Raw genomic sequence first — 20222 nt, 5'->3', positions numbered from 1 at the left:
TGCCTAATTTAATATAGGAAGTTCGTCAGCCAACTTCTAGACCTTACCTCTAGTGATCGCCGCAGGCCAACCTTTGGCCACCACTTCCAGCGATCCCACCGTCAAACATTTTTTTCTAAATCACTCTAAAGAGGCCCTTAGTTTAATTCCTCAAATGTAATTTGATAAAAAAAAAGAAACTATAATTTTTCAATAATTGAATTCAAGAGTTTATTTCAATTTGAAGGTATCATAAAAAGAATCGATCATTTTCAAACTAGTTAAAGTGATAAAATCTACGAAGTTTTATTTTAAAACCTAGTAAAATCAAAATACCAAATTATTAAAATAATAAATTAAATAAAAATATAATTTTAGTCACATCTCTATTTCAAGATTCAATATATATATAGTTATAAATTTTTTAATTTATTTTAAATTTAATTATATTAAAATAATTAAGATGATAAGATTGAACTCATTTAAAAAATAAGAAAATATTTCACAAGCTCAAGATTTATAAATTTGGATTTTATTTCTAAAACCTGCACTACCAACACAATACCTCCCGGATTATCTAAACCTCGTAGCCTCCAAGTTGACATTCTAAAGTTTTTTTGATTCTAAACCTGCGCGCAAAATGCAACCTAATCGGTCCTTCATCCAAATTATCCTAATTTCATTAAGGTAATTGAACAATAAATCTGATTAATACGAAAGACACCGCTATAGTACGTGGCACCCTGTAATAGGTGCAGTGAGCCGAAAAGAAAAACTTAGCCGTACGATTAGCAAGCCTCGAAGTCGATCGAGCCAAGGGCACAGAAAGTCCTCCGTTGTTCGTTTTTCGCTTTTCGCCTTCACCGAACAGAGCCAGCGTCTAAAACCCTTAAATTCCCACTTCGTCAACTTCTTTCCGGCGAGCTCCGGCGCCATGAGTCGCTACGACAGCCGCTCCTCCGATCCCACTTCTTATCGCGACCGTAGAAGGTATCACTCTATCTTCCTCCTTTCATGTGAACGCATTCGAATGTGGGTTTTGGTTTTATTGCTTTGAATTTTAAGCCTTTTAATGTACTTAGGCTTTGTGAGCTTGCTTAATTTTCACCACGATGAGGGCTATTTTGAGTAATGGGATTTTGCTGCTTCAAGTTTATTACATCGTAGCTGATTGAATAGTATCCCGATTATGGCTGCAGTTTTTTCTTTCCTTCTTCTAGAGGAAGATTTGGGGAATCCAGAAACATCCAACTGGAATTAATTACAAAAAGATTAGTTATTAAAAGGCTTTCGGTGATGTACTCCTAGGTGTTACCAGAGCTTTAGGTAGTACAGTGCCGTAACTCCTAAAGCAAGGGATTAAACCGTATTCCAGAAAGTACTTAATTTCGTTCTAAGCCTATGACTACCCTGAAGATGTTTTTGGTTTCTAAAGTGAAGTTTCCCCCCTCCACATTTCATTTGGAGTGTGAACGTGTTTTGATAATTATTTATAAATCTTGTTTCTCTTGTTTTATGTTCATTGATCAGTTGGGTTTCTTTTTGCTATCTTTCTAAATTTATTATCAAAGTCATCTAGTGTTAAAAAATATGGGCTAGGGAATAGGAAGCTTAAGTAATACGAAGCAACTTGATTAATCTTTAGAAGTACGTTTGTAGAACAGATTTAAAAACTGACATGCCGAAGGCACACTTCGAAAAGATCATGAGAGGTTTTTAATGGGAGGAGGTGGAGGAGGGAAGTGGGTCAATCTATTGTGGTGGGTGGTTTAAGCATCAGAAATTTGTGCCGCAGAAATGTGGCATTTCTCTTAAAGTAGCTACGATGGTTCTGTTTAGAACCTCATGCTTCGTGGCATCTGTTGGTTGTAAGTATGGGTTTCATCTCTTGACCAAGATTTCAGTTTAGCTTCTAAGGACACCTTTATGAATCCATGGAAATCAATCTCTTCCTATCTTTCAAGTTTTGTTTTTTATTACCTTTTATGTAGAAGACGATGGTTGTGCCATGTTCTGAGAGGTCCTTTAAATCGGTATCTTTACCATTCTTCTTACTTATGACTTTCTTAAGAACGTGTTTTGATAATTTTCCTCTTCACAGCCCAAGGCCCCAAGTCATGCAAAAAATAACCCTCTTAAATATCTTCAACAGTTCAACTTTATCTTCTTTGTTTGTCTTTGTACCTTTCCCTCTAATGTTCTTCTTCTTTGATCAATCTGACTCCGACATGCCACCAACCTTTTCTATTGTATCTCAATATCTCTGATGATGTTTTTTGTATAGTATTTAAGTGCATGTATTGGATTTTGTACTATTGTCACTAATTTGACCTTTTATGCTTTTTAGTGGATTACATTTAATATCTTTATGTTAAATCTACATATAACCTAGAAAAAATATATAAAAAAACCGTATTCTCAATGTATCCATATCCTAGTTTTTTAGAAATTGCTTATCGCCGTATCCTATCATATCTATATCTCGTATTAGTGTCTATGTTTGTGCTTCATTGATTCTTGATAGGCCTTGGAAGAGAGAGTGCCATAACTCCTTACTGCGAGGGTAGTGAAAAAGTAGATGATCCAAAAATTCACCAACTCTCAAGTAGAGATCAACAGATTTAAAGCCATCATTGGACATCTCCTCCGAAGCTTATTTGACTTATTTTGAATTTAGGACCGAATAAAAAGCTGAAGAATCAAATACTTAAATTTTTCTAGAGCATTTCCCATTCCAAAATTCTCTTCATAAAAATATGAAACAATGGAAACGAAGATCCTAGTCCTCTCGGCTCTCACCATTTCTCTAGCATGAATATTTTCCAGTAGCTTCAAAAGATCAATAAACTTCCCAACTCCAGTCTTCCATGTTTAATCTTTTCCATATTTCTCCTTGTCAGAAGATGCCAACTCTTTACAAAATCAACCTGAAAACCATAATCACGTATACCTTTCAAGTTTCAACTTACAAATCTGTGAAGTTCTTAAAATATGATTAATCATAGTAATCTTTAAATTAATGTTCATATGTTTTCTTCTTGTGATTGTATCGTTGTATTCTTTTAGGAAAAATGATGTATTGTCTTCCCTGTACTTCTTAGGATAAACCACGTTGGTATTCTTTATTTTGTTTTTCCTTAAATAATGTGGCTCTCTCTCTCAATATGTCTCTTGGGCTGCTGCAGTGATTCAGGTTTTGGTGGGTCTACAGGCTATAGCAGTTCTGTTCGATCCTCCTCTAGCAAGAATGATTATTATGCATCTGAGGGCCCAAAAAAGGTGGATTTGGATGGATTGCCTCATTTTGAGAAGAACTTCTACATTGAGGCTCCATCAGTGGCGGCAATGACAGAGAGAGAGGTTGAGGAGTATCGTCAAAGGAGGGAAATTACCGTAGAAGGTCGTGATGTTCCAAAACCAGTCAAGTCTTTCCGCGATGTTGGATTTCCTGGTACTTTTCTTAAGAAAGAACTTATTTTTACAAACTAAAATTTGACTTCTGATGTTATAATTCAACAGTTACTGCCACATTCTCTAGATGATTGATGCTATTTTGAAGTTTGAGCATTATTGTTGATATGACCTGAGTTATTTAATGTTTAGTTTCAATTTTCTTTATAATTAATGCATACGAAGATTTTTAACGTATTATGCATATCAGATTATGTCATGCAAGAAATTGCCAAAGCTGGCTTCACTGAGCCTACTCCCATTCAGTCGCAAGGATGGCCAATGGCACTCAAAGGTCGAGATCTCATTGGTATTGCTGAAACGGGGTCAGGGAAGACACTTGCATACCTTTTGCCTGCAATTGTCCATGTTAATGCCCAGCCAATTCTTTGTAAGGAGATAATGTGTAAACTATTAAGTGTCTAATTGTGGTCATTACGTTCAAATTAACTGATTTCTTATTTTCATTTTATAATATTTCTCAGCTCCTGGAGATGGTCCGATTGTGTTAGTTCTAGCTCCTACTCGTGAACTTGCCGTTCAAATACAACAAGAAGCTACAAAATTTGGTGCATCATCGAAGATTAAGAACACATGCATATACGGTGGCGTTCCCAAGGGACCTCAAGTGCGTGATCTTCAGAAAGGTAGATGGTGAATTAAGTTCAAGATGTTCATACTCTTATCCTAACCAAAATTTGAGGTGTCAATGAACACTTTCTTCTTACATTCATGGTTGATTAATTGAATATCCCCCCTCTTTTTTTATTTTTTTAAAAAATTACTACCCTACCTAGTGAGATTAGCTCCTGTTTTTTCTGTAAAACCAGGAGTTGAAATTGTGATTGCTACACCGGGAAGGTTGATTGATATGATGGAGTCACATCATACAAACTTGCGAAGGGTTACTTACCTTGTGCTGGATGAGGCTGATCGGATGCTAGATATGGGATTTGACCCTCAAATACGAAAAATTGTTTCACAGGTTTAAGTTCTTGTACGCTAAATCTGATCACATTATTGTCATATTGTATGTAATTATTTTCATAGGTTTGATAGATCTAAGGTAAAGGTTTCAGATAATATCAAGTAAAAATGGTGTTGCAAAAATAAAAAAAAAAGAAAAAAAGTAAAAATGACAACTTTGTTTGTTCAAAAAACACAGTTTTGGGCTCTTTTGCAAGTTGGTTTTCTTCTTGTCCTCTGTTCTCTTACATTTTTTTTTTGCTTTTATACTGCTGTACAAGTTCCTTGCTCGTAAATGTTGTTCATTCCGTCTGTTAATCTTTTTTTTTAATTAGTTTATTTAAGAGAAGAAAAGATTCATTCAAAATGGGCAAACCAAATATTCTGACTGTTGATATTCATTAAAAACTTATTAGTTGTGACATTTTTCGTCTCAGTTCCTTGGTGACATAAGTTGCACGATTTCCTGGAACTAGATTCTGTATGATAAATTTGCAGACTCTAAATCAATCTGACTGTTCAGAAGATTTGTTAAAACTGAATTGTATTTTCTTGGCTTCTGGTGCAGTCCTGGTTGATAGCCAGCTTTTGAGCCAGGCATTTATGTGTGTTTTTGGTGGCTTTACTTGTGCTCATTTTTTATGGGTCAGTTGGTGATAGCACTTAATTGTGTTGTGCCAAATTGTTAAATTTTCTTAAATGCTATTTTATTTTCAATACAGATTCGACCAGATAGACAAACGTTGTACTGGAGTGCTACCTGGCCTAAAGAAGTTGAACAATTGGCCAGGCAGTTTCTTTACAATCCATACAAGGTAAAAAATCTTTAACTCATACACCCTCTTCAAGGACATAAATGTGGTCTATGTTGCAAAAATATACCTTGTACTTCTCTAAGAAAGAAGTGAGGTTCATTCACTTCTCTTTCCATAGCATGGCAGTATTTATCTTTACATTTTTATTACATAAAAGAATTCCACCATGAAGGAAAGTTTTGTTTTTCAGGATAACTGCTGTGGATGGTAATTGAAGATTCTTTCTCCAAAATATAAATCTATTAGTTTTCTCTCTCTTATGGAGAGAGTAGGGAGGTGGTCTTTAGCATTCTTTATGCTGTTATTGACTTCTTTTTTCTTTTTTAAAAAAATTAATTTCCACAGGTCATCATTGGTTCTCCAGATCTGAAAGCGAATCATGCCATACGCCAACATGTTGATATTGTCTCTGAAAATCAGAAATATAACAAGTGAGTATTTTGTGTGGTCGTTTGTTTTTTTAGGGGACCATAATTCCCCAAAAGCCTGTCAGGGTATGATGAGAGTAAATGGTACTGACTAATTTTCCAGATTGGTGAAATTACTAGAGGATATCATGGATGGGAGTCGAATCCTGATCTTTATGGATACCAAGAAAGGATGTGATCAAATTACCCGACAGCTTCGCATGGATGGTTGGCCTGCACTTTCAATTCATGGTGATAAGAGTCAAGCAGAAAGGGATTGGGTCCTCTCAGAATTTCGGTCTGGCAAGAGTCCTATAATGACGGCTACCGATGTTGCTGCTCGTGGTTTAGGTATGTCTTTTATATTAAAATTGTAAGGTGTGACCTTTTACAGTAGTCGCCGGATATCTGCTCGTGCATTTATTCTGAGAACAACAGAATTTCCAATAGGAACAATAAGAACTAAAGATAAGGGTCTCAACCTAAAAGTATCATAATGATCTCAATCATCTGCAATCAGAAGCAGAGTAATATCTGAAAATAAGGAAGAAGTTGAAAACCCGAAGGGAAGTATTGAACCACCTAACACTCTGAATATGTGCCTTTACTGATAGGACCAAATATTTTGCTGAAAAGCCAATACGCCCAAATCCTACTGTAACTTGCTTCTATCCCTTGGAGGACTGGACAGAAACTCCATGTTGGTTTTATGTGAGACTTCAAAAGGATGAAAGAAAACGGTTATGATGAGAAGGCAAACAAAACAAACCTCTGGACGACGTTGATGGGTATGGATTTCCCAAAGAGCTGCTTAATACACTTCCTTTAACACCTTCATTAGCACGGGAGAATAACCCAAAAGGGTGTAAAACAATAGCCAGATGCCAGGACAAGATATCATTAGCACGGGGTCAAAAAGCCAGATGAAAGCAAGGGTTAGAGACTGAAAAAAAAAAAAAAAAAAAAAGAATTTACCTATTCCAGTAAATCGCCTCAAAAGGTGAAACCACATAAGCAATTCATTCCCAACAAAGAATTAGATAAAATATGAGGATGTGGGTAATGGATAACCTGGAAGAACATGTAGAATATCGCTTACCTATATAATTTGTTATTCTGCAAGTTTCTCTGTTGAAAATATCCTCAGATTTAAGTGTTCATATATTAAAAAAAAAAAAAAGGTAACCTACCAGATGCATCATCTTCTTTCTTGTTTTGTATATATTTTTTGTTAAGTTTGCTCTTTCATATGTATGAATGGAAAATAATATTCTTGCTCATTATTAAAAGGATAAAAGCTACTAACACTAGATTTGTATGGACCAGAATTCATTCGGATTGCTCAAGGAACTGGGTGTTGTGTCTCATAAGTTTGTAGCTTCATCTTTTGACGAACTTTACTGCTGTCTTTAGTATTTCCTAACAATGTCATTTGACTGCAGACGTGAAGGACGTGAAATACGTTATAAATTATGATTTTCCTGGATCTCTTGAGGATTATGTTCACCGAATTGGTAGAACTGGAAGAGCTGGAGCGAAAGGAACTGCATACACTTTCTTTACCGCTGCTAATGCCAGATTTGCAAAAGAACTTATAGCGATTCTTGAAGAGGCTGGACAGAAGGTTAGTCCTGAACTGGCAGCAATGGGTCGTGGTGCACCTCCTCCTCCCTCAGGTTAGTTTTCTCTATGCTAGTGAAATGGCGTTCTTGTTCCTATTACTATCAATACGTTTAAAAATCAATACCAACTACCAAGTATAAAAGGAAAAGTAATCAAGAAGCTTGGTCCATTACTTGTATTTCTCTCTGGTGCATCCTCGCTGAACTGTACATACACTTCTGTGCTTGTTAATGAATGTTTTTGAGTTTATCGAACATTTAATCTGTATGTTAATCAGGTCATGGGGGATTTCGAGATCGTGGAAGGGGATATGGTGGAGGACGATCATGGAGTTGATTTTCTAAACCTGATCTTTCAAGTCAATTATTAGTCCTGCAATCACATGTTTGATATTGCTACATATGCACTGTGTTGCCATTGAAAAAGTAGGTATGCTCAAATTACAAAGTTAACCCTTTGAACAGCTCCATCTACTGCCACTCTTACTAACACATGACAGGAAGAAGGTGAAAGTTCTCTGGGATTTTGATGTACAAGAAAGAATTTCATTTTTTTACCTCAAAAGAAAAATGTTCAAGTTAATGTGTATTTAGTAGACAAGTTGTTCAAATATGCTGCAGTACTGTACCAATGATATTTTCTAGTATGTTAGAAAGTAAATTTTCTAATTATTTCTGACCTCTCTACGAGACATCGTCAAGGATCTTACATGGGATAATATCTTTTATCATTAAGAAAAAGGCAAGAGCTGCCGAAACTCAGGAAACAGCTAATCTCTAGATTAGCTGTAACTTTGGACCAACATAATCACGCATTTATATAATAATTTGGATTTTAAACAAGGATGGATTGATCCATGCTTACTCTCAAACCCACAATGAAAGAGAGAAATTATGACAAACGTGAAGAAATATAGAGATTGACAAGAGAGCAGGGGTTATGATGGCATGAACTAACTCTCTATAGTTGGTTGACAAAACATGAGCTTGATAAACTAAATTTATAATTTTTTTCCACTTAAAATTCTTCCCCTCTTACTCTCTTGTAGTCCTCATTAGTCAGGGAGGAAAGAAAATTTTTTAGTACTATTGACATGACATTAGATGATATATTGTTCTATGTCACGGGTTTCATATCATTTTCTAATGGTTTGTTTATGACAAAAATGGAATTGATGCACTCCCATACTGTCATAGCATTGGAAAATTTTCACTCTGTTGAATTTAGTTTTTGTTTACATTCTTTCATAATCATCATATTTATACCAGGAGAAAAATAATAAATGAATGGTACTCTTAAAAGTGAGTCTCAATGAATTTCATTTATGGTTGTTTATCCTGTGTTTCGTACTTATATTGATATGTGGGATCCATTGCACAATCTAAAATAAAAATACAAACTGATTGAAGAACGAACGATGATTAATTCATTTATATTTTGAAATTATGTTATTGATACTGATAGTTAGTGTACTCTTACAATATGAGAAATATGAATTTGTCATATTTATTGTTTAGGGTCAAACGATAATGATAATAGTAAATGTGATAGATTTATAATTCTAAGTAAGCATAATTAAAAGTAATTTAATACATTTATGATTTTGGTGTTACGATTGACCTATCAAAAAAAATATTATGATTATACCAATTCTCATTATGAATCTGTTATACGTGGCTTTAGTTTTCTGCTAAGTATACATTGAGACTTATGTTTATAAAATATGATGAGATACGATGAATAAAGTAAAGATTTGACTTGAAAAAAGGAGCAGCATATTCATTGAACAGGATCCAAAAGCAAAGAAGAAATTATATTTAAGAGGAAACTTAGTGTGCAAGTGTACCTTTAATTTAACATCCTTGCTTTGTTTTTCTGTTGCAGATTTAGTTTCAAGTTAAAGGCTCATTGGAACTTGAAATGTTGATAAACCTTTTACAAAGTCACCATTTAGAAACCAACAGATCACTTATATATGAGTTACTTTGATTGTATTAGATTCAATTGTCAGACAGTATGAACAGAATATGTTTGTCTTTTGTTTAGCTAAGATTGCCTCAATACCAAAGGCCAATATTTGTCAAACTTTAGGGTATTGTTGGTGTAATTCAGATGGAGGTTTTTCAAAAGATTTATTTCCTCAGCAGTTTGTTTTTATGTTTGGCATATATTTTAGGTTAAATTATAAGTTTGAGTCATATATTTTAGGTTAAGTTATAAGTTCGATTTTGTGTTTTTAAAGTAGTGTTTATCATGTTCTTATTCTTCGAAAAAAAAAGGCCGTTTTAAGAAGTTTCTTATAGGTTTATCAAATTTTAAAGTTGTATTTATTTAAGTTTTATAACTTAGAAAGGGTTGATAGGATATACAATTTTAATTTTGTATCTAGCATGCATCCATTGTTATGTTAATACTAATAAAACACATTCACTACAACAAATTGGAGCTTCTGTCTTGGTAAAAAAAAAAAAAAAAAACATTTCCCTTTAATGTCATTCATTCTTAAATTTGTACTAGTGGCTTGAACTAGCCTGAAATTAGTCCACCCTATAGTTCTTAAGTTATAGCGAATGTACCACTATCGCTAAATTTGTGTAGTTAATGACATATCAATTAAGTGCAAAGTTGAAAGTTTAAAAATCTATTAGAAATACTTTAAGTTATAGGGACTAAAAGAGCATAATCTTGAAAATTTAAAAAATTGTTAGAAAATTTTTGAAGTATAGTTGTACGAATCTAAATAACATAATCTTAAAAGTTCAAGAATGAAAGCTTAAATTTAACTAGTATAGTTATTTTTTTCTTTTAAAATCATGAAATTATGAAGAACAATTTTAAGCTTTTTGATTTTTTTTTTAATTTTTATTTTTAAAAAATCAGAACAATCCCATGGATGAAGGAAATGGATCAGTCAAGTGTTCTTAAAGCCAAAAGCATGTCAACTTTCACTAGTGCAACTAGTCAAATGTTAAGGCTCCATATAAGTTGTCTAATTATATCTTTATTTGTATAGATTATACAAAGTTCCCCAATCAAGATTCAAAATAATCCCAAAGCTCTAGTCTCTTTTTTGAGGGCAAATAAAGAACTCTTTTCTCTAGCTTTCTATGAGGTTCTCAAAGATATATATAAACTTTTGAAAATGAACAAAGAAAATAAGAGGGAAAAGAAAAGATTAGGTCCAAAGAGTTTGATGACATGATGATGATATGTGCCAAAACAATATACTATTATATTTAGTGAGTTAAATAAACTAACACATCAATTAGTTAGGTACTAGGCTTGAAGAGAGAGAGTGTGGAACACTTAATTATTAAACAAATTGGCAATGAATGAATGTTGGGTCATTAAAATGAACATAAGTTAAGGAAAGGGTCAAAGGGAAATCTTTGAAAATGTGCAAGAAAAATGGGTTGGATTCAAAAAGATTTTATGGGCAATGATGAATACTCCAAATTAAAAAAAAAAAATTCCCCTTTTTAAATTTCCCATCACATAGGGTGGCACATGCATCCTCTATGTGGAGTGATGATCAAAAGGAAGTTTATATTTATTATTCTAACATGGAAGGCATGAGAAGCAAGTCGTGATGATTCATGGCTATATCTTTTATGAGTTTTTTAAACAATCAAATTATATAAAGGATGATGCTAGACAGTTGTCATGTGAGATTAATCGACGTATGTAAAAGCTAGTTCAGACGTACTCACGAAACTAATAAGATTTCAATATAATAAGAATTTTATTTGAAAGGAACTTTTTTCTCCCTTAAATTATACTTAGATCTCTAAGATTATTGTGTAAGAAGTAATCACTATAGCCTTTGATTTGTGCTTCACCTTGTTCATCAACAAAAGAATAACGTTTTACAAATTTAATTTAATATCGATTCCTTGATTGATAAATGATAGCTATAAACTTATAATATAGGAATAATTAAATAAAATATCAAACTTAGTATCCTCTAGAAGTTACTCCATTGGATGGTAATTATAGAAATGATAAAAATTTCAAAGTCAAATGGTCAAAGATTAATGGAGGGATAATCCAAGTTTTACTTTGGAAAACTCACTTTCTATTAAAAGATCAATGTTTTGAGATGGAGGGTGTAATAAGTAGGTCTATATCTTTGAATTGAGCAGTGTTATATGTATAATAATAATAATATTAATAATAATATATAAAGAAAATTTGTCATCCATTAAACATGTTATTGAGCCAATATTCTAGAGCTACATCATTCAAACTTTGAAATTAAATAAACTTTTGGTCTTTTGTCTCTCCATTATAATTTCTTTCTTTTCATTTCACTCTTTTTTAAATAAGTAATTTTACTTCCTTACTATATACTAGTTATAAATATATAAAACATTTCTTTTTTATAAAAGATTTATTCAACTTTAATTATCAAGATTTGTTCTTTCAATCTTCAAAATTGTTCAATTGTGTAAAAGGAGGAAAAAAGAGTGATAAATTTATATATGTCCCTTATGTTAGTTTATATATATATCGAGTAGAATAATGATGGGAATGGAGGATTGAAGTTTCGATCTTTGAAAAGGAAAGTTATGATCGTTGAGCTAAGGTCACTTTGACTATTATATAAGTTATATTAAAAATCTTAGTCCCCTCAACTTTCATATTTTGTCAAATAGGCTATTGAACAATTTAGAAAGTTGTATCTAATAGGTTCATAATTTTTTAATTTTTTTGTCCTAATGAGGCCATTGGCATATTCAATATTTTACAAAACCAACACATCTATTAGATATAAAAGTGTAAGAACTTATTTTCTAGATATCAAAATCAAAATTATAAAGACTTATTGAATTCATTCAAAATTGAAAATTTAGAGATTTATATTAAAAAATATTTTTTAAAGTTCTTAATTTGACAAAAACTTGAAATAAACTTTAGCGCAAAACATGTAATTTAACCTTAATTTATATTTAAACAATTTAATATAAAAAAACTTAAATCTATGTGTTTTTCTAATTATATATATTTTTGCTTCTAATAACCCTATAATTTCTTCAAAATATTAAGTAATTTAGTTTGCCTTTAACTTTTTGAAACACAAGGAAGAATGTGCTATCGTGGTAAAGTTTCATAAAATTGTGAAAAAAAAAGTTTCCTTTTATAATTTTGTTTTAAAAAAATAAAAATACAATTAAAAGAAGGACAACGATTAGATACAACTTACATTGTATCTAATTTAATGCTCTTATCTTTACGTAATAAAATAAAATAAATATTTTTACTTTTAAAAAAATTTGACACATGACAGCCTCTTTCATTAAGTACAGTAAGTGTTGAACTCACAATAAGGTTGCACCTAAGTTTTTTTCTAAAAAAATATTATTAAAGGAGAGTTGTTATTTTTTCCTAAAATGTATTCTTTACAATAAATCCCTTAGGTAGCATTACCCTATCCCTCTTCTCTACTATTTAATTACGGAAAATTCAACCTACACCTTCTACATAATAAAACCTCTTCCTTGAAAAAAAAAAAAAAAAAGAAAAAAAAGAGAAAAACTCTCTCAATTATTTGGAGAGATCGTCACAATGTGACTGTCAATTTTACCCCGTAAAAGGGAGGGTAAAGTCTCTGTGGACCTAAAAACCATGCAAATTCATATTATTGCAATAACTCAAAAAAGAAAAAAAAAACCTTCAAAATTTGAAGAGTGGTGATCATCATATGAGCCCTCATATTTATATATAAAAGGTGAGAGAGGATAGAGAGAGAAGAGGAAAAAAAAGAGAGATCTCAAAAGGGTTGAGTAGTACCATTGCAAAATCTCAAAACAAATCTATACACACACAAAGATCAGATTCATCAAAAAAATGGATTCTTTGTGGATATTTGTGCAGCTCATCACAGCTGCAGCTTTTATGTCTTCCACAATCATAATCCTCAAAAGCTTCATCAATATCCCCACCACACCATCATCATCATCATCATCATCTTCAAACTCTTTCATCTCCTCCAACAATCCTTCACTTCCTTCCGGCTCCCTCGGTCTCCCCTTCGTCGGCGAAACCCTCCACTTCATCTCTTCCGCTTACTCTCAACGTCCCGACACCTTCATGGACACACGTCGCCGACGGTGAGTTTCAGGGTTATAGCTAGAAATTTTCATAGAGATAACCGTCGTAAAAGTTTATCTTTATTTATTTTTCTTTGTCGTTCCTTCTTCGTTTCGTCTCTGATGAAACCTTTTGGTTGCGGACATATCTCGTTTTTAAGAACATGAAATAATGGGATTTTTTTTTATAGGTATGGAAAGGTTTTCAAATCACATATATTTGGAAGTCCAACAATAGTTTCAACTGATGCAGAAGTGAATAGGTTTATTCTACAAAGTGATGCAAAGTTTTTTGTGCCATCTTATCCAAAATCTGTGACAGAGTTGATGGGAAAATCTTCTATATTGCTTATCAATGGCTCTTTACATAGAAGAATTCATGGCCTTATTGGAGCATTTTTCAAGTCATCTCATCTCAAAGCTCAAGTAACCATAGACATGCAGAAATATCTTAAAAAATCCATCCCTACTTGGACTAATACTTGTCAACACAATCCTATCTACATTCAAGATGAAGCCAAAAATGTACCTCCTCTTTTTCTCTTACTTGTTTTGATTAAATTTCTCGTAATCTATCAACTTAAATTTTAAGTTCGCCCAATAATATTAGAGTGGAGTGAAGTATATTAAGAATATGTTAAAAAGATGATTAAATATTTTATGGTAGAAATTGCTCTCATTTGAAACATGGGTTGGTCATAATTTTGCTAGGAATCATATTGTCCAAGAAACTCACACATTCATAATCATAAGTAATTTTTTTTTTCTCATTTTTCTCAACTGAGAGACAAAAAAAAATAAAAAAATAAAATTTATATTTGATTAATTTCTTCAGATTGCCTTTGAAGTACTAGTAAAGACACTGATCAGTTTGGAGGCTGGTGACGAAATGGAATTTCTCAAGAAACAGTTTAATCAATTCATTGCTGGGATTATGGCTTTCCCAATAAACATCCCAGGAAGCAGACTTTACAGATCATTACAGGCAAGTTTTTTTTTTTCCTTATAAAAATTTGTGTTCTCATATATAATTGAGATTATTGAAAAATATTGTTTTTCGGTCCCTAGATTGTGGGTCTTAGTTTTCATTTGGTTTCTAAGTTTCAAAATGTTATACTTTTAGTAAGTTTGATTTCAATTTAGTCCATTTAACCTTTGAGGTTTGAGTTTTGTTTTAGTTAATCCCTAAATTTCAAGATTTATCCTTTTAATATCGTTTTTTCAGACTAAATATTCCCTTTCAATCTTTGGCGTGAATATTTATTAATTAATTTAAAATAATCATGAAGTGAGAATTTTAAATTCATCTTAATAGGGACGAAACAATGGTGAAACTTTATAATTCTTTTAAATTAATTAATTGATACGAGTCTTTAATGAAAAATTGAGATCAAAAGTACAAGTCTTGAAACATAGAGACAAAATCGAAAGAAAACTCAAACCTCAAGGGTAAAATTATAACATTTGGTTACTTAAGGAATGACTAAAAATGTTAGATTTTGAAATCCAGATACTACATTTGGTTACTTAAGGAATGACTAAAAATGTTAGATTTTGAAATCCAGAGACTAAATAGATACTAGACTCAAAATCCAAAGGAAGAAAAAGGTATTTTTCTCTTGAAAATTAAAAAAAATGGAAAATCAAGCAAAATTGTATTGTTTATGTTTTTATGTCAAAATCTTCAGGCCAAAAGGAAAATGGTTAAGTTAGTGCAAGAAATAATAGAAGGTAGAAGAAAGAAGAAGGGTGAGAAATTGAGTAATGCAATCCCAATTAATGATGTTGTGGATGTTTTGGTGAATGATGGAAGCCAACAAGTCACAGATGAACTAATAGCAGATAACATGATTGATATGATGATTCCAGGCCAAGATTCTGTCCCAATTCTTATCACTTTGGCCATTAAATACCTTTCAGATTCCCCATCTGCCCTCCATCAATTAGTGGTACGTGCATCATACTCTCGTGTTTTAGTCTATCGTTTTTTTTAATGTACAAATTTAGGGTAAAGATTCAAACCTTTCGAATAGTTTTAGAATGAACACTCTTTCTCTATATTATTCTTTTTGTTTAAATATGTTGTAGATATTTAAATATCGCTTTAAACTTTTAAGTTGGTTCCATTTCAATATCTTCAAACATTCAAAATTTCTATTAGTTGCTGAACTTTGAAAAGACAAAATCACTTTTGTGGTTTGTGACATGTTAGTTAATTTCCATCTAATATATACATATCCACTTGTGGTCAATGCCTTTTCTTTTAACTATATGACTTGGAATAATATTCATATTAACATGCTTATATGCATATACTTAATAAATCGTGTCGTAACAAAATAAGGGAAAAGACAAAAATAACGAGACAAAGGGCATCATACTATCAAATTCGAGGTCAAAGGTTTGATTCTCCGTTCTTATATTGTAATAAAAAAAAGACCAAAATGAAATGTAAATCTACTTTTTTTTTTGGTTGATATTTGAGATGGTAATTTGTGTCTTAACCTATAGAAGATCTATCCTCAAATTGAGACTTTTATTTTTTGTATTTTATAAAATAGAAATCTGTTAGCGACAATGACGTTTAAAGCATCTCTACAATAATATGATATTGTCTATTTTAAACATACACCATGATTTTGTTTTTTGTTTTATCTAAAAGGACTTATATAGGAATAGAAATAATTATTCTTATTTATATATTTATAATCATCCATTTATTTAATCGAAGGGTTGCGAATTTGGTTTTAAATTAATAATTTTGGTTTTATTTTATTTACTTATTGAGTGTGGTTGTCCCTTATAATGTGTGTTTCATTTGATAGCGATTGTTTCTGTCATTTGGGTGACAACCACATCAATAATATAAAAATAACTCTCTCTCCACTCTCCACTCTCCACTCTCCAATAATACCTCTTTATTTATTTTTCTCTCTTTTTCAAAATATATACTCTTGTTTTCACAAAAGATTTCTTTTATAAACAAAAAAAAAAAAAAAGGAAAATAATTAAAAGATAATCATGAAAGACAGATATTACATTCATGAATGTAGAATCTGTACAACAAAATAATGATTTTCTTTTGTCTTAATAAGGATATATTTCAACAGTCACAACCCAATGAATCAAAAATATATTCTATTCAGCATTATTATATTATCTTTGAATATTTTTTTCTGTTCTAAATTTATAATTTTTAATGGACAGGAAGAAAACATGGAATTGAAAAGACTGAAAACTCAGCTTGGAGAGACATTAAAGTGGAGTGATTACTTGTCTTTGCCATTTACACAAAATGTAAGACACCTACTCAATTTTCCAATATCATTTATAATATAATAAAAATATTTAATTAAATTATTGTAATATATTATATTTTCTTATAATTGTCGTGATATATTTAGGTCATAACAGAGACATTAAGGATAGGAAACATAATAACAGGAGTGATGAGAAAGACGATGAAAGACGTTGAGATAAAAGGATATTTAATACCTAAAGGATGGTGTGTTCTTGCATATATTAGGTCAGTTCATGTTGATGAAAACCACTTTGAAAGCCCTTACCATTTCAATCCATGGAGATGGCAAGTAAGTACTCATTAATTGCCCTAATTATTTGGGTATAATTTTTAATGGTTAATTAATGTATGGAAATATTAAATTTTGATTTCTTTTTTTAAAGGATAAAGACTCAAATAACTTCAATTTCACTCCTTTTGGTGGAGGACAAAGATTGTGCCCTGGACTTGAATTAGCCAGATTAGAAGCTTCCATTTTCTTACATCACTTCGTTACTGAGTTCAGGTAAAATATAAATATTCATATGCATTTTCTTTTAAATCTATCGGAGTCGTTGTTCGGATTTTGATTCGAATCGTATCTCTTTTAAGATTAATATAAATTGAAAGCTAAGAAGATAACTTAACTTTCATTTTTAGGTTTGAGATATGATGATGGTGTTAAATATGTGTCAACTTAATTAAGAAATATCGGTATATCTATCTACGTCATCACCTCATTTAGTGATTGGTTAAAAAAAAAAAAAAAAAAAGTTAGAAAGCTAAGATGAAACAATGAAACAACTTTTTTTGCCATACAAATTATATCCATTCATGCATGCTTTCAAATCAACTCATGTCTATTCACTAAAAATCAGGGTTTAAAGCAAAATCATGAGTGGTTTTCAGCAAACTTTCCAAAGTGGGGTAAGGAGTAATCAACATAATGTCTCTAATTAATGTGCCAATTAGCTAAAATGATAATCATTTATGAGAGAAAGATACAAAAAAACTTAATGGGTTTTTTTAGGGGGAAATGATTATGGGTTAGCATTGAGTAATTGCTAAATTGAAAGAAAAAATCCAAAGGGAATTTTGGAGTAGAAAAATGTAAAATAATAATAATAAAAAAAAAAAGAAAAAGAAGAAATTGAAGGTTATATATATATATATATATAAAGAAGGAAAGTTTTGAAGTTGAATAGACCAAATTTGGATGATTGATTGGGGAAAATCCAAAAAGTAGCAATTGAATCTTTGGTGAATCCTTCTGTTCTCTGTCTCATCGTTGCTGCCCTTATTTTTATTTTTATTTTTTATTTTTTTGCTGTCTCTTACACACACACACGTGCAATGGAGATGGCTCCTCTTCTTCCATGAAAGAGAGTCAATCCTTGGAAAATATAGTTTTTTTGGTCTGTTTAGTTTAAATTGGTTCTAATATTTTTTTGTTTTAATTTATTTTAGTCTTTTTATTTTTAAAAGATTCATTTTAGTTTCTATACTTTCAATTTTGGTTCATTTTCATAATTGTACTTTTAACTTTAGGTTGATTTTGGTCCTCGAACTTTCAAAAAGTGACTATTTGGTCCACTTAAAAATGAAATAAAAATAAAAGTAAAGAAACCAAAATGGTCACTTTCAATGACCCAAATGAACCAGAATTGAAGAACATGAATCAAAATGAACCAAAGTCGAATATTTTGGAAACATAAAGACCAAAATGAACCAAAATTAAGTATATGGAGTAAAGCATTTATTTTTTTTTATTAGAAAAATGAATTTTTATAATGTGAGAGGAACTTGGTCTCTTTTGAGAACAATTTGGTTGTGATGTGTGTAACTTTCCAACATATAATTAGGGTTTCACTCTCTTTGAGAGGAATCTTGCTGGGTTATGCAAAATGTAAAATTAGGGTTTTCTCCAACAAAATATTAAAATTGTTATATTTATATACTATTGAAAAAAATGAAATTTGTTAACACTACCTCTACAGTAAATACTATTTCAAAACCCAATTAATTATAGTCAACACTATTTCAAAAACAAGTTATAATAATATATATTTGAGGTGTAAACTATTTTAGTTTGAGTAAGAAATAGTAAACACTGTATCAAGAATAAAAAAGTTGATGAATGTAAAATAGTAAAAACAAATATCTTTTAAAAAACCTGTTTTTGTTTTTAAAATTTGACTAAGAATTCAACAATTGTTCTCAAGAAAGATGCAAATCAATGTAAGAAATTGGGAGAAAATAGGTTTAATTTTCAAAAATAAAAAATAAAAAACAAAATGATTACTAAACGGGACCTAAAAAACAATATTTTTTTTTTTGTGGGTTTTTTAAAAGAAGACTTCGTTTTCAATTTTTAAAACTTTATCTGGCATTCTTTTTAGGATTTTTATTTAAAAACCAAAAAAAATTCTTATTAAAGTAATAGAGATTATTGATGATATATGCATTAACACTTAAACTATACCCACATTGGTTCAAAATCTATATAAGATTTGGAGAAAAGGATTGTTTCTAAACATTATTGTAACCGAGTAATCACATTACCAATTTCCTTGAAATATAAAGAAAAAGACACTTTATGAGTTATTCTATAACACATGTACTCTATCTAATCCTAATCTTGAAGCCTTGGATTTAAAACATAAATATAAAGTTCTTGAGCAAATCATAACACAAAAAGAACATAAATTTCTTTTTTTTTCTTTTTCTTTTTTTTTTTGGGTGACAATAGGAGTATAAACATTATATAGTTTAATTAAATCATCTTTTAACACAAAAAGAACATAAAATTCTTTTTTTTTTTGTGACAATAGGAATATAAACATTATATAGTTTAATTAAATAATCTTTGTCCAATATAATGACTATATATACTAATCTTCTTGTAAATTTGATTAATTAGGTGGGTGGCTGAGGAAGACAATATTATCAACTTCCCAACAGTAAGAATGAAGAAGAGAATGGCAATTTGGGTAAAGAAGAGAGAGCATTAAAATGATACAAAGACACATCAACATAATTTCCATCCAATTTTGACCATTTTGATCTTTTGAAAAATAGACAGAAATAATTGGGACAGACAAAAAGAAAAGACATTTTCTTGGTCAAAAATCAAAATGCCTAACGTGTGAGTATGGCCACTTTAATGTTCTTATTTGTCGTCATGGGAAAAATGTTTGTATATTGTACTACAAATTAAATCCCAATTTCCATAGGATTCTTTTCTTTTCCTTTATGTTTAATTTTTAATCACCTAGTTTTGAATATTATTGTTTAGTAGGGGATAGGGATAGTAGTGGAATATAAGAAATAATAATAATAAATAATATTAAAGAAAATTATTTTAAATGATAAAACTGCTAAAAATATTTACAAATAATAGTAGTCTATCGCTGTCTATTGCAGTCTATCATAGATAGACTGTGATATTTTACTATTATTTATAAATATTTTAGTTCATTTTTCTATATTTGAAAACACCTCTAATAAAAATTTTGTTTAAATTAACTATCTTCAATTTTAAAAGGAGTTGTCTATTAAAAAAAACATCACCAGTTTTGGAAAAAATCTATTTTACATTTGAACTAGTGAAATT

General features: G+C 30.8%; 2 protein-coding genes across 2 annotated transcripts; both read left to right on the top strand.

Moving 5' to 3' along the window:
• Positions 1-775: 775 nt before the first annotated feature.
• On the top strand, positions 776-7920 carry LOC120090393 (DEAD-box ATP-dependent RNA helicase 20). Its single transcript, XM_039048027.1, has 10 exons — positions 776-969; positions 3165-3430; positions 3641-3820; positions 3915-4076; positions 4260-4414; positions 5118-5210; positions 5556-5641; positions 5742-5968; positions 7060-7293; positions 7518-7920. The coding sequence occupies exons 1-10, from the start codon at positions 914-916 to the stop codon at positions 7574-7576; spliced, it is 1518 nt and encodes a 505-aa protein (XP_038903955.1). The 5' UTR covers positions 776-913; the 3' UTR covers positions 7577-7920.
• A 5167-nt stretch (positions 7921-13087) lies between these two features.
• Positions 13088-19620, top strand: LOC120091319 (3-epi-6-deoxocathasterone 23-monooxygenase CYP90D1-like). The gene is made up of 8 exons (XM_039049681.1): positions 13088-13350; positions 13521-13854; positions 14165-14314; positions 15018-15278; positions 16537-16626; positions 16734-16919; positions 17014-17135; positions 19530-19620. Exons 1-8 carry the CDS (start codon positions 13088-13090, stop codon positions 19618-19620), a joined length of 1497 nt encoding a protein of 498 aa, XP_038905609.1.
• Positions 19621-20222: the final 602 nt, after the last annotated feature.

Source organism: Benincasa hispida, chromosome 1 (assembly GCF_009727055.1).
Source record: "Benincasa hispida cultivar B227 chromosome 1, ASM972705v1, whole genome shotgun sequence".
Lineage (NCBI taxonomy): Eukaryota > Viridiplantae > Streptophyta > Magnoliopsida > Cucurbitales > Cucurbitaceae > Benincasa > Benincasa hispida.
The sequence above is the reverse complement of the archived record's forward strand: the minus strand, read 5'-3'. Positions and strand labels throughout refer to the sequence as shown.

Excerpts from the sequence above, each read along its gene's own strand:
- LOC120090393 (XM_039048027.1), top strand. The coding sequence starts at position 914 with ATGAGTCGCTACGACAGCCGCTCCTCCGATCCCACTTCTTATCGCGAC. Across the intron at positions 3,821-3,914 it reads TAATGCCCAGCCAATTCTTT|CTCCTGGAGATGGTCCGATT; the intron begins GTAAGGAGATAA and ends AATATTTCTCAG. Across the intron at positions 5,211-5,555 it reads TTCTTTACAATCCATACAAG|GTCATCATTGGTTCTCCAGA; the intron begins GTAAAAAATCTT and ends TAATTTCCACAG.
- LOC120091319 (XM_039049681.1), top strand. The coding sequence starts at position 13,088 with ATGGATTCTTTGTGGATATTTGTGCAGCTCATCACAGCTGCAGCTTTT. Across the intron at positions 14,315-15,017 it reads GACTTTACAGATCATTACAG|GCCAAAAGGAAAATGGTTAA; the intron begins GCAAGTTTTTTT and ends CAAAATCTTCAG. Across the intron at positions 15,279-16,536 it reads CTGCCCTCCATCAATTAGTG|GAAGAAAACATGGAATTGAA; the intron begins GTACGTGCATCA and ends TTTAATGGACAG.